At 41.9% G+C, this 14,374-nt stretch overlaps 2 protein-coding genes across 4 annotated transcripts; one reads left to right on the forward strand and one right to left on the reverse strand.

Moving 5' to 3' along the window:
• Window positions 1-3,841: 3,841 nt before the first annotated feature.
• On the forward strand, window positions 3,842-12,279 carry LOC117568388 (multiple C2 and transmembrane domain-containing protein). Of its 3 annotated transcripts, none has more exons than XM_034248999.2 (12): window positions 3,842-3,935; window positions 4,109-4,800; window positions 5,164-5,215; window positions 5,338-5,480; window positions 6,641-6,838; window positions 8,994-9,145; window positions 9,209-9,724; window positions 9,784-10,143; window positions 10,205-10,324; window positions 10,379-10,582; window positions 10,646-10,853; window positions 10,936-12,279. In XM_034248999.2, exons 1-12 carry the CDS (start codon window positions 3,857-3,859, stop codon window positions 11,014-11,016), a joined length of 2,805 nt encoding a protein of 934 aa, XP_034104890.1. In that variant the 5' UTR covers window positions 3,842-3,856; the 3' UTR covers window positions 11,017-12,279. The 3 variants fall into 3 exon arrangements, with proteins under 3 accessions (XP_034104890.1, XP_034104889.1, XP_034104891.1); XM_034248998.2 differs by having other exon boundaries at window positions 5,107-5,215; window positions 10,936-12,278; XM_034249000.2 differs by lacking the exons at window positions 3,842-3,935; window positions 4,109-4,800; window positions 5,164-5,215; window positions 5,338-5,480; window positions 6,641-6,838 and adding an exon at window positions 8,567-8,915 and having other exon boundaries at window positions 10,936-12,276.
• A 468-nt stretch (window positions 12,280-12,747) lies between these two features.
• On the reverse strand, window positions 12,748-14,167 carry LOC117568389 (probable 3-hydroxyisobutyrate dehydrogenase, mitochondrial). Its single transcript, XM_034249001.2, has 2 exons — window positions 14,035-14,167; window positions 12,748-13,930 (listed from the first exon to the last, which is right to left on the reverse strand). The coding sequence occupies exon 2, from the start codon at window positions 13,923-13,925 to the stop codon at window positions 12,957-12,959; it is 969 nt and encodes a 322-aa protein (XP_034104892.1). The 5' UTR covers window positions 13,926-13,930; window positions 14,035-14,167; the 3' UTR covers window positions 12,748-12,956.
• Between the last annotated feature and the right edge of the window lie 207 nt (window positions 14,168-14,374).

Here is a 14,374-nt window from a genome sequence, read left to right on the forward strand (position 1 = left end):
TATGTGCTGGCATCATAAATATGAATAGCCAACGTCTCCCTTCCATATGGCAAGCAGCTGAATGGGATTTCAAATTGTTTAACAAATTGCTTAGCAATTTCGTGTTTGTGTGTCTGTCTCACTGAATAGAGAGCTCTTTATTGTGTGTTGCTTTATAACATCATTTGCGAAGCAGTTGAGAATTATTTGATTCACACCGCAAACAGCTTAAAAATATTTCTCTATTGAAATTCGAGTTTATAAATGTCTCGGTGTGTTTCTCTCTGATAAAGGTTTGCGTGTTGGCGAAACATGGGAATTAAAATACCAATAACAAGAACTGGAACAACCATAACAATAGCGAGTTAGATTGTCACAAAGACACAGTGTGAGCATGAGATATCCATTAATTCGGACTTTAACTCGAACAGGGAATACGAGAGCATAGAAAACTTTTGAAATTATGTGTGTGTGCTTGCGCTTGAAATTACATTCCATTTGTCACAAAACATTTCTCAATTCCCAATTGTATGTACTCCCCATTTTTGTTTTGGGGGGAATACAGGGTATGCATAGCAATAAAAGCAAATGTTAACTTGCTTCACAACGGGCGCTGTGCGTTGCTAGACAGCCGCATGACGCCAGTTGTTGGCCAGTCACTGTTTTGGGCCAACAACAATCAGAGAGCCAAACAACAATGACGTCAGCAATCGCTGCTTCTGCTGCCGGGCAACAGCAACAACAAACAAGCAAAAAAACACGTTAAAGAGCAAAGAGCGGTAACAGTCGACAGCCAGAAGCAAAAAGCGCACAATAGAAACCGAACATAACAACAAAAGGGGCAGAGAAATAGGTGTAGGAAGAGCACATTGAACTAGAGAAAATAGCACAAAATGTCGACAAAACATTGTCGGCGACATTGGCCTCAACAGGTGAGCGACATGTAATGAAAACAAAAACACAAAATGAAAACAAACAAAATATAAGAAAATGTCGAACTTGCCACACACACACACACACTTTCACAAGCTGCTACAGGCTGCGGCACTTGCCACACACGAGTATCAGCTGTTTTAATAATTGATTATTGACCTCGAGCTTGATTTATTGGCTAAACTAACACTGAAAACCCAACAATCTATATGTGTGTATATCGTTGATATTAATAAATATATCGAAATAAAAAGGGGCATACTCGCTTATTGCATATTCATAATTGATGCGGGGCAAAGGGGCATTGGGCAAGTGGTATGTGGCATGTGGCATGTGGATTGACATTGAGTGCCATTGCTCTTGCATTACTTGATTGCTTTGACAATTTTCGATTTAGATATACTCCGATGTAATGTACTTTTCCCCTTCTCCCTCCTCCCTCCTTGCCATGCACGTTGCACGCACTTCGGGGTCATGGGGCAATAAAATGCTAATGGCAATTTCATTTATGTACCAAATCAAATAAAATGTCATACGTACGCAGTCATTAAATGGAGCAAAATGTTGCCAGTCATAAAGTCGCCAGACGCCTGTTAGTCAGCTTTTCCTTTTCGCCATTCGCTGTCATTTGCCATTCGCCATTTATCGAATCGTTTGGCATTTCCTTCGTATTTTTCCCGCTTCTTGTTTGGACAACGTTGCGTATGTGTGTTAATCGAAAACTTTTTGCTAGTACTGTAAAGTTTTAACAACGATTCACGAATCACGACGCAAAACTTTGGCTGTGGAATGTACAAAGTTGGCTAATTGCAGTCAAAAGCTACTTTTTAACGGCAGCAAGAGAATGTAATTTAAGTTGTACGAATGAAAGTTATCCTGTAAAATAGCTTAGAATTTCAATTAATTTTTGAAAACTTTACGAGAAAATGGAGCAGACCAATTGAGCCGTTTCTACTTAGCTTAAAATATATTAACGCATGATAATACAACATTTTTTTGAGGTAACAAATATCAATACAATTTCAATTGTGAACAATAAAGAAAAAAAGTTCATATTTCTACTATCGATAGTACTATATATCAGCATAATTATCGTTTTGGATATCATTCAGCAGTCTAAATGAATGAGAGTTACCCTCTCAAATAGCTTTCAATTTGGATTATTTATTGATCACTTTATAAGAGAATAGAATAATTCATTAAAAATCTTTTTTTTTATTATCATGAAATACAATACACATTTTTTTAGGTAACAAATATCAATACAATTTAATCAATTGTGAACAATAAAGAAAATCAGTTCATATTTCTATTATCGATAGTAATCAGCATAATTATCGTTATCGATATCATTCAGCCAGTCAATGAATGAAAGTTACCCTTTCAAATAGCTTTCAATTTGAATTATTTATTGAACACTTTATGAGAAAATAGAATAATTCATTAAATATATTCTTTTTTTTATTACTATGAAATGTAATACACATATCAATACAATATCAATACAATTTAATTAGCAAAATTATTTTAAAATAATACTGTCGATAGTATGTAACATAATTATCGTTATCGATATCACTCAGCAACTTGAAAACGTTTCTCCATCCCTCACATTGACCCATGCCACAGCAACATAAACAACAGGGTGTCATTAAATTGTGCGCCCTAAATTATGCAGCACATTTTGCATAAACTATTTACACTGGTGTCGTAAATATGCGGACATGTGTTTGCGTGAACGTCACGACAAAATAACAAAAGCTCTGTCAAATTGTCGACTAATAGAATATTTATGCTATTTAAATGCTCAACACGAAGACATCAAGACACCAGGACAATAACTCCCCAGGGAGTCAAGTCATGTGGGAGCACTTTAACCGCGGGGGCAGAGACCGCAGGTTAGGCGGGGGCAGAGGGCAGAGGGCAGGCATGGCGAGGCGCGCCTTGTAATCATCACAATAAGTACACGCTAATTTCGAGCGCACCTACAGAAATTGCATTAAATTAATTAAAAAGAAATGCTTGTGTTGGGCCACAGCCTTAAATATGATTAAATGAAGTCCTTGGCAAAGTGGTTTTCAGCGCTTATGTAAAATACAAGTGAATGCGCCGCTGTCCTTTGCTTGTCCTTTCGGCTTGCCAAAAAATATGTATGAAAGGAAAACAACAACAGAAATTTAAAATGATTTTCATTCATAACAAAAAACCGCCGAAGGCAGCCAAAGCTTTTTCGAGTGCGTAAAGCTTATGCACGAGTTCTGTATGTGTGTGTGTGTGTGTGTGTCTGTCCGCATTTGCATTTTATGATGGCAGCTGGTGGCGCTTTCCAATTTGTGTTGCAGCATCGCCACATCAGACATTAATAATGCAGCAGCAAACGCCGCAATAATGCCACAACGCCCCCCCGCAACGCCCACAGTTGTATTAACACATGCTCACACACACACATACATACACTGAGAGAGTGGGGCATGTCTTGTGCTTCTTGTTCAATGCCAAACAACTCACCCACAGTTCGCCACTTGAAAGTATTACAATCTAAGAGGCGAGTGTATGAATGTTGGCGAGCATGACCTATAGATGGCGCTAACAACAACAACAACACCCGCGTTGGCTTTACTCTGCTTTGCTTTGCTTTCGCTTCGGCCGCTCACACAAAACACACAAAAACTGTAGCAGTCTTTTAGGAGCGCTGCTGCTGTGCAGTTCGCGTCTCGCGCAACTCGCAAAAACTTTGCCTCGGCACGCTTTGCGAATATTTTGATTTTCTTTTTGTTTTTCTTTGTGTGTGCTTATGCAAAAATTGTGGCAGCATCCCCAGTGCAAGTGTAAATCAAGTTTGCAAACGGCAAATTAAAGTGGGGGGCGGTGTGTTATTGCACTACTGTGTACAACGACTACTTGTGTGCAAGTGTTGAATTATTGATGCCGCGCCTTGATAGCGATGCAAACAAAGCCTACTAAGAGGCATGCCACATTCGCGCTGTGCCACAGAATCAACAAAATCTTTCCAGTCGTTGCAGGTACTGCTGCTGCTGGGGGGCAAGTGATGTCATGCGGTGTGCAGAGTCGATCGCAAAACTGTTAAATCGATTATTGAGTTGCCACGCCAATTGCGTGCCACACATATTAAAACACTAAAAGCCACTCCTCTCTCTCTCTCTCTCTCTCTCTCTCTTTCCCTTTCCTCTTGCAGCACGCATTCACTACGTGGAGCGCGAGGAGCGACCTTGCAGTAGCAGCAGCCGATTGGCAGCCGGTGGCAGCATTGATGTCAGCGCCAACGCCTCGCCACCGAGTGGGGTAGGCATCTCGCCACAGGGTTCGCCGCAGTTGCAGCAGCGCCTGGGCAAGCATCTCAGCAAATCCGCATCCGAATTGAATGGTCACGATTGCCACAGCAACGAATCGCCGCACATATCACCGAAACGCGCCAAAAGCGCCGCATCGCAGCAGCTGGCCGGTGGCATTGCCAGCAGTGGTGCCACCGGTGGCTCGGGGGGCAGTGTTGCCAGCGGTGCGGGTGTGCTGCAGAAGACACACGGCTTCTTCAACAATCTGCGGCATCGCTGGAGTCGCGCCAAGAGCAAAGATCGCATCGGACGCAAGTCACCAAGTGATTTTCTCGAGGAGAGCACCGACTATGCTGCCGACTACAGCTCGGAGAGCAGCTCCGTAACCCAAAGTCCGCGACACAGAGCCACCACCATAATTGGAGGTTCGCCGCTGGCCCGTGACTTTCGTGCCACGGCGAAAATGGCGCAGGTGATTCAACGCTTTGGCGGCTCCATGGAGGGTCGCATCGATGAGCAGCCCGAGAATGGCAATGGGCATGTCGCCATGGTCTCGTCGAGTGCATCCGCTCAACAGCAGTTGGATGCACTGCAGGTAAGTGTCCCATGCAAGCGCTTCTTTTTCGTTTTTGTTTCGGTTCTTGTTGTTCTCGTTTCCGTTTCCTTTTTCCGTTTTCCGTTTTCGTTTGTTTATCGTTTGCATTTCATCAATTGGATTGCAATATGCTTTATTTTTACGTAGTCACAAAAAACTAAAACGAAATTTCGGAAAATTTCTTTACGCTTCTTTTTCGTTATTTGCCACCGCACGCAACGCAACTGTACTAAATGCAACTATGGCGACTATCGATAACGATAACGATGCCGATAACACCACTAACTACAACAACAACTGGCGCAGGCCGATGAGCTGCGCCGCAAGCGTGAGGCTCAATTACGACAATTCGTCTTCTTTCAGCTGCGCGTCCATCTCAAGTCCGGCTGCGACCTGGTTGCCATGGACAAAAACGGTAAGCCACAAAGGAAATGTTCCCAACCTCGGTTCTTTTACCTGTCAACTGTCAGCTCTGCTCTGTGTGATGCTCACTCAAGTCACTCTTTCTCTCTATCTCTCTATCTCTGTCCCTGTCAGGACTGAGTGATCCTTATGTCAAATTCAAGGTGGGCGGACGATTGTTACACAAGTCGCGCACAATACACCGCGACCTCAATCCAGTGTGGGACGAGGTCTTCATTGTGCCCGTCGAGGACCCGTTTCAACCGATTATTGTCAAGGTGAGCTGTGGCTACCGAGGGTGGCGCATAAAATTTCTTGAATATTGTATTAAGCAAGTGCAGAGCACAGCAAAAATGAAATCCCGAGAAGAGCTCAGCGAAATTTGTGAGTTAGCTTAAAGCCAGATTAGTTGCAATAAAGTTTTGACAGCAGCTTTGAAAAATTAAATGTATAGCTTGTGTGTGGCATCATGAAGTTCAAAGAGAATTGCTTTTACTTACAGTACATTAAATAAATGACACAAATTGCAATTGGGGAGAAGTTTGAAATGTGTTTTGGGCGCCGCATGCTGGGCTTTTATGCTGTGAATAAATTTGAAATTTTTCTTCAAATTACCAAACAAAATTAACGAGCAAAATACAGATTTTATTTAGCATCCACAGATCGTATAACAATAAAAATGTATAAAAAATGAACTAGCAAAATAGAAGTCTAAGAATGTACACAGGATAAAAGCGAATATTTTTAAATTTAAATAAATGATCAAGCTGCAATGACCCACATTGCAAAACAGGGAAATAAGATGACTATAAAATTGAAATATTTACACGAATTAGAGGATAAAATTCTCGAGAGAACCATAGAATTGCTGTACAGATATTATATGATTTCTATTCTTATACTTGTAACATACAGTCAAATGCGATTTATTTTAGCAAAAGCATTTAAATAATTTGTATTTAAAAGTTTATTCAAATTTGAGGAGTAAAGGAATAGTTTATATAGTATCTATTGTGAACTTTTCTCTCATAAAATTAAATAAAAAAGATATAACTTTTTAACCAATTATGTTTGCGCAAAGTTAACTCAAAATTTATACAAGAGTTTCGAACTAAATCATTTAAGCTTAAAACGAAATTATTACCAAACTTCTAGACAAAAGTTTTAAAGTAATTTCTTAATCTATAATAAATAAAAACTCATAAATAAATAGTACATTTAAAATGCATCATGCACACCTAGTAGCAAAATGTGAAAATTCATTGCCGCATCGGCACAAACAAGCAACATTATTGTTAGCCAACACACAAGTTAGGCAACCTTCAATTTGGCAAATTGCTGTAGTCTCTGTTGGAAATGCAAACAGTTAGCAGAAGTCAATTTCCGTTTTGGGCAATGTCTAAAACCAAATACCAAATACCAATATCAATTCCCGCAGGTCTTTGACTACGATTGGGGACTGCAGGATGATTTCATGGGCTCGGCGAAAATCGATCTCACTCAACTGGAGCTGGGCAAGGCGGAAGATATCAATCTGCAGCTGAGCGATACGAACAACGGCGAGCCGGGCCTCGGCATGGGCGAGATACTCATCAATCTGACGCTGTGGCCACGCAGTCAGGAGGACAAGGAAATGGTAAGTTGACGCCAAAGAGGCGGGGCACGGGAAAAGGGGGCCATGCCACATTGAATTTGGCGTTCAATTTGTTAAGCGCTGATGAATTGACGAGACGCAAGCGGAAGTCAAATGTCAGATACATTCACAGCAGACGCCAAACAGATACTTCCGACTACGCGACCTTTTCCTTTCCCTTTTTTCTTTGGCACAATAAGCGATTGTTAAGCTCCAGCTTCGGCTTCAGCTTTTGGCTGACATTCCTAATTGCCCGCGTTTTGGGATAAATGTACTTGTTAGTCTTTCCTATTTATACGAACTTTATTTATGACACATCAAGTCATTCTGTCAATTAGCTCGCAAATCTCGCTGACTAAGCGTCGCAAAGCCAAAAGCAAACATGCAACTTCCTCACCTTTGGCTACAGTGACAGTCACAGCACTAACAACAGCAACAACCACAGCAACTCCACCTTCACCTCGACCTGCGCCACACATGCGACTGTTGTCTGAGTCCCTCCACAAAAAAGGGGCAGCTATTGTTTCGGCTGCCTCGCAATGCGGCAACAGCTTTTGATCGCAGCTCGTTGAGCGCTCATTACAATTACGTATAAAGCGCTCAACTTAAACAAAAACAACAACAGTAACAAACATAACAAAAACAACTATCACGCTAAACACAACAAAAATAACGACAACAACAACAACTATGAAGCGAAACCCACGATGACAAAGGGAAAATACGCTGAAATAAAATGCAAACAAAACATTGAAATAGACTGAGTTAATTGCCGCGCAACGAATATAATATACTCTGCCATGTAATTTGGAGAGATATTGTGAAAAAGTTGGCAACTTTTGAAATACCCTGTAATAGAATGATTATGATTTTTTTATTGTTTATATTTTTATAAAATTAAGCTTAATATGAAATAGACGAATTTTTTAATACTCTGTAATATGAAGACTAGGGGTATTTTTGATGGTTATATTATTTAGACTTTCAACTAATTAAGATACATTCAGACAGAATACAACTCTAGGTATAATATATTGTTCCAAAGGGATTGTAGCAACATTTTTTTAAGAAGTACCATAAGTTTGTTACGTTTTGTGTTATTACCCTCGCCTTCAAGATAACTAAATAATAAAACATTTGTTAGGGCTTGATAATAAAAGTACAAAAATTGTATTTATTAAATTGACTACTTTCAAGATCTGTCTAGAAGTCTAAAAAACTTTGGCATTAAAATGTTATCTTACTGTGAAGTAGAATTAGATAAAAAAAAAACAAAAATAACAAAAATTTCAAATTGAAATCTTTAGTGTGCTCGAGGTGTTACTCTTAAGTGTAAAAAAGAGTTAAAAAGCGAAAATGTGAGATAAAGACTGCTCGGCTAGCAGATACTCTGCGGCACAATAAATACTGTAAGCTCAAGCTCTAAAGACAAAAAACTTACATATTTAATAAACTAACTTTAAATTCAATTTTATTTTTAATACTTAAAAATTTATTTTCCTGTTTGTACAAAGCATAGCAGCTCGCTGACATATTCTTTCTCAAGCATTACAGGGTACCACAATAACACGAAAATGTACTTTGAATCCACAAGTCACAATCCACAATCCACCTTCTACCATCCACATGAGTTACTCACAGTCCCAATTCTTGACTTTAGCTCGCTATCAGCGAAACGAGCTTATCGCTGAGCAGACTGAGACGGGAACTGCTTAAGGGGAGAACAGACGAGCTGTACTCTTTGATATTGCGTGTGGCAAGTGCTACGCCCCAGGGAATATGCTCAATTTTAAATAGAATCAAGAGTAAAGTATAAACATTGGAAGTGTGACGACGCCAAACAAATTGACTGCAGTCATTGTGAGGCGCTTCAATCGAACTGAACTGAACTCAACTCAATTCAACATAAACTCAACCCATAATTGAAGTGTAGAGAAGTGAAGTAAAGTATTGTGTGGTGAAGATTATGGATTGGCCTAGTCCCATTCGGTTTGGGCCGCGCATGTTGCTCAAGCGACTGCGCCAACAGCACAGCGAGCTACGTGAGCAGCTCGAGCTGGGCTGCGAGGAGCTTAAGGAGGTCAAACAATAGTTTCCGATTATGAATTTCAATTGCCTTTTCTACAACACAATATAATTTTCAACATATTGTTTACAGCATTTTCAACGCAATTCCAAACTGGCTGAGTCATCGAAGCGCTTGAAATCGCAAATCTGGAGCTCGGTGGTGACAATACTTTTGGTCAAGGCCAAAGATCTGCCGCTGGCCGAGGATGGCAATAAGCTGATTGACACACACTTTAAGTTTCGGTGAGTTTTCCCCGCCACTTGCATTAGAGTATTGCAGCTTAATCGCATTGAGTTTTGCTCTAGGCTGGGCAACGAGAAATACAAGACAAAGTCTTCCTGGACGGAGCGTTGGCTGGAACAGTTCGATTTGCATCTGTTCGATGAGGATCAGAATCTGGAGCTGGCACTCTGGAATCGCAACACGCTCTTTGGCAAGGCCAACATCGATCTGAGCGTCTTCCAGCGCGAGAATACACATGGTATCTGGAAACCTCTCGAGGATTGCTCCGGCGAGGTGTTTCTCATGCTTACCATCAGTGGCACCACAGCCCTAGAGACCATCAGCGACCTCAAGGCATTCAAGGAGGATCCGCGTGAGACGCAACAGCTGCGTGATCGCTATCGCTTCCTACGCAGTTTGCAGAATCTCCGGGATGTCGGACATCTCACGGTGAAGGTCTTTGGCGCCACAGGGCTAGCTGCCGCGGATATCGGGGGAAAATCCGATCCATTCTGTGTCCTGGAGCTGGGGAATGCTCGACTGCAGACACAAACCGAATACAAAACGCTGACGCCCAACTGGAACAAGATCTTCACCTTGTAAGTGTGACAAGTCTCTATGTATCTTTGGAAATAACTCAACTTCTGTTGCTCCACAGCAATGTCAAGGATATCACACAGGTGCTGGAGGTTACAGTCTTCGATGAGGATCGCGATCATCGTGTCGAGTTCCTGGGCAAACTAGTCATTCCCCTGCTGCGCATCAAGAGTGGCGTCAAGCGTTGGTACACTCTGAAGGATAAAAATCTCTGTGTGCGTGCCAAGGGCAACTCGCCACAGATTCAGCTGGAACTCACAGTGGTCTGGAACGAGGTGCGCGCGGTGTGTCGTGCCTTGCAGCCCAAGGAGGAGAAATTAATCCAGCAGGAGGCAAAGTTCAAGCGCCAGCTATTTTTGCGCAATGTCAATCGCCTCAAGGAGGTCATCATGGACATCTTGGAGGCTGCGCGCTACGTGCAGTAAGGGATTGAAAAAGAAAAGAATATATTTAAAATATTAATACCTTACTTTCATTAACAGAAGCTGCTTCGAGTGGGAATCGCCTGTGCGTTCGAGCATTGCCTTTGTGCTGTGGATCGTGGCCTGCGTGTATGGCGATCTAGAGACAGTTCCCCTCGTGCTTCTACTCATCATACTGAAGTAAGTTAGCTCTGACCCAAGAAGAGAATATATTGCTAAATTATTCCCTTGCAGAAAGTGGTTGATCAGGCTCATCACTGGCACTACAGATGCCAATGCTGGGCACTATGACTACGATTATGATGAGGATGACGATGATGACAAGGAGAAGGAGGAGAAAAAGTCAATCAAAGAGCGTCTTCAGGCCATACAAGAAGTCTCCCAGACCGTACAGAATACCATTGGCTACCTGGCCTCTCTAGCTGAGAGCACCATCAAGTAAGCTCAATCAGATTATATTCGAGATGTTGTCAGAGCTCATTTGTGTAATTTTCTCTCCAGCACATTCAACTTTTCCGTCCCCGAACTGACCTGGCTGGCAGTTGTGCTGCTGCTGGGTGCAATATTTGTGCTGCATTTTGTGCCGCTGCGTTGGCTGCTGCTCTTCTGGGGCTTCATGAAGTTCTCCCGACGCATTCTGCGACCCAACACCATACCAAACAACGAGCTGCTGGACTTCCTATCGCGTGTGCCCGACAATGAGGCAATTGTAAGTGAATAAATTATTAAATTAAGGCAATATCTTAACCTATATTTTCCCTCAAATTTCAAAATTCTTTTCTGGCCAATAGAATCAATTCAGGGAGCTGCCACCGTCGGCGCCCACCGATCAAGCGCGCAACAATCCTAAAAAGAAGCTCAAAGGATCATAGTCTATAACCAGCGCTGATGCGGCAATGGCGTCGCTGCAGTCCAGCGCATCTTCTGGTCCACAGCATCTGGTGCAACAGATGACGACACGCTTCCGCGCCAACACAAATCAACTGAAGCACAAGTTCGGCCAGGCCAAGAGCCTCAGTCTGAGCCAAGGCGATTAGTGTATTCAAGCCATAAATATGGCGTATATAAATATAGATATCTAGATAAATGAATTAGAAATGATACAAGTAAGGCACAAAAGCAAGTTCCATGGCAACGTCAACGTTTATGCACCAAAAGTTTTTGCTTAACTCTCAAGTATTTTCAGAATCAATTTGTTTGTTAATCGCAGTAACTAAACAACAACAAAATCAAAAATATGAAACTATTTACACAAAGCAACACTCACAAATTTTGTAAATACATAAAACACAACAACAACAACAACAAAAATGCGAATCGAACAGAATATTGTACTTTATACTTATAGAACCTGTGAGTGTACCGTACCTAAAGTTCAACTTATCTTTTTGAATCTGTATCTAAATGTATTTAATTAACAATCTACCTACCTAATATGTACTACTAATTACCAGCAACAACAACAAGAACAACCGAGCAATTCCTTTATGCGAACGAGAATGGTTAATTATTTATTGTATATTTCGATTTGTGATATTTTTCAAAGAATTGCAACTAGATGTACTATGTGGCTTATCCAAAATATTTACTTACAATTACTATATACATACATACATAAATACCAACACAGATACCTTTAAATTTACATTACTTTACAAGTTCCCTACGATCTGAATGTATTTAAATTATAAATCCATTGCACTCGATCATTTAAGGCTTTTTATATGCTTACAAATTATCCATAAACCAATTAACCTTATGGATATATAGCTCTATTATTAATATATACATACATATATATTTATTGTTCAAAACATTTTCGAATACCTAAGTCCTAATTATAATAATAATGCTACAAACTACTTACATATGTATGTTTAGGATGCCATGATCCAATGAAACTCCGATGAAAATGCATGACAAAACAATTAGATAGTCTAACTATTTTATACTCCCGCAACAAAGTTTTTATATACAATACAAAAAATGCATAAGGAACAAAATCTAATTAATTAATTAATTAACATTAATTATTAGCACCTACATACATGTAAGTTAAGTTTGTTATTTTTCAAAATATGACAGCAAAAATACAATATACAAATATTTTTGGATTTCGCTCAACAACTCACAAGTCGCAAAAGCTTTCATTCACTGACTCTTCAACTATACGTGTGCTCTCCCCAGTGACTCGTCAACTGTAAACTATAGTGCTTACATTGTGGTTCTTTTTAAGTTTCAGTGGCTCTCAAACGCAGAGCTTTTGAATTTACATTGCATTCGTTCTGTACGTTTATTGCTGTTTGTTTTGCTCAAGTCTTTGTTTACTTACAAACGCTTTTTATGCTACTAATTGACTCCACATGGTCTTCCAATTTGGAATGGAAAGCTCTCGACCCGTGCTGGAAATTACGCTATACCTGCCGATCATAAATTCGCCCCCCATAATGGTACCTGTCATCGAGACAGCTGTTTTGAATTTGCTTATCAGCCAGATAGTTCCACTCGAAACATAGTCAAGGTCTCGCTATACCCTAGATTAATTAGCACCACGGTTATGTAATCACAATCACAAACTTTTCCGCAACGAAAGATAAAAACAATTAACAGATAATACGAATTAATTTTTAATATAACATCAGCATTGTGATCAACTAAATCAAACGCTATAGAACGTACATATAGAAAATGCAAATCAAAATCGTAACACGGGAAGCCCTAAAAAGTCGAGAGCCACAATTTAATGGAGCCCCATAAATGCAAAACTGGTGGGTGGAAGCCTTCCAATATAGCCAAGAGAAACAAAGGCTATTTAGTTCTTGTCGTTCTTCATGTAGTCATAGACAATGGAGAAGTCCTTGTTGCCCAGACCCTTGGACTTGAGGTTGCGATAGATTTGATGAGCGAGTGCGCCCATGGGAATGGGAGTGTTCGAGGAGGTGGCCACACCGGAGGCCAGACCCAAATCCTTGGTGATCAGATCGGTGGAGAAACCGCCAGCGTAGTCGCGGTTGGCTGGTGCTGTGGGAGTCACGCCGGGCACGGGATTGTAAAGCTCTGAGGCCCAGCAGCGGCCAGTGGACGAGTTGATAATCTCAGCGAATGTGTTGGGATTCAGACCCAGGCGCATGGCCAGATTCATCGCCTCAGAGACACCAATCATCGAGATGGCCAGCATCATGTTGTTGGCCAATTTGGCAGCCTGACCCATGCCATAGTCACCGCAGTGGGTGATGCGCTTGCCCATGCACTCGAGCACAGCCTTGACGGTGTTGTACTCAGCCTCAGTTCCGCCGACCATGAAGGTCAACGTGGCCTGTTCGGCGCCGGGAACACCGCCGGAGACGGGAGCATCGATGAAGCGAGCACCCTTGGCGCTAATGCGCTTCTGCAGCGATTTCACCAGTGTGGGATCAATGGTGGAGGAGTCAATGAAGAAGGTGTTCTTGTTGACGCCATCGGCGGTCATCTCCTCGTACGAAGCATCGACGATGTCGTTGTTGGGCAGCATGGTGATGACAAAGTCGGAGTTCTTGGCCAGCTCCGAGGTCTTTGTGTAGACAGTGGCGCCCTTTGCCTTCAGATTGTCGCAGGCAGGTTTCGAGATATCGAACACATGGAGCTTATGACCAGCCTTGATCAGATTGCTGGCCATATGGCCGCCCATGTTACCCAGACCGACGAAGCCAATGTTCTTGGAGCCGCCCTGTGTGGACATTCCACGCACCAGAGTCTGGCTCCAGGCGTTCACTAGGGACTGCGATACAATGCGAAGCGACATGATAACTGGAATTGAGAGATCGTGTTATGTAAGCAACTAGAGACCAAATATGCCTGCCTGCCTTTCCTCCCCTCCCTCATCACTCTAAAAGAAAAGTGAACACACCCACCTGTGGCAAAAAGGAGATTGACAACTGCTGATGGTTTCTACACGATCGGAACACTGCCAAAAGCACACTAAACTGGCCGTTTGCCCAACAGGCGATATTTAGTGTCACGTAATGCGGCTTCTTTCCAGCGCGTGTGCCAGGGTTGTCATCGCCACAACGCAACGTTTAGTAAAACCGGCTGATTATAGCAATTCTGCTGCTTTAGTTGCGTCGACAACACTGCCAGATCGAAACGTGCTCGCTCTCTGAGTGAATCGGAGAGCAAGAACTTCCAGTGGGGGCAAAAGCTCTCACGGCGTGAAGTTGATTCTAAATCAAACAACACGCGCCGTGGCAAAAC

Source organism: Drosophila albomicans, chromosome 3 (genome assembly GCF_009650485.2).
Source record: "Drosophila albomicans strain 15112-1751.03 chromosome 3, ASM965048v2, whole genome shotgun sequence".
NCBI classification, from domain to species: domain Eukaryota; kingdom Metazoa; phylum Arthropoda; class Insecta; order Diptera; family Drosophilidae; genus Drosophila; species Drosophila albomicans.

Coding starts and splice junctions, on each gene's coding strand:
- LOC117568388 (XM_034248998.2), top strand. CDS start 3,857: ATGCAAACAAAGCCTACTAAGAGGCATGCCACATTCGCGCTGTGCCAC. Junction 10,583..10,645: donor CTAGCTGAGAGCACCATCAA/GTAAGCTCAATC, acceptor TTTTCTCTCCAG/CACATTCAACTTTTCCGTCC. Junction 10,854..10,935: donor TGCCCGACAATGAGGCAATT/GTAAGTGAATAA, acceptor TCTGGCCAATAG/AATCAATTCAGGGAGCTGCC.
- LOC117568389 (XM_034249001.2), bottom strand. CDS start 13,925: ATGTCGCTTCGCATTGTATCGCAGTCCCTAGTGAACGCCTGGAGCCAG.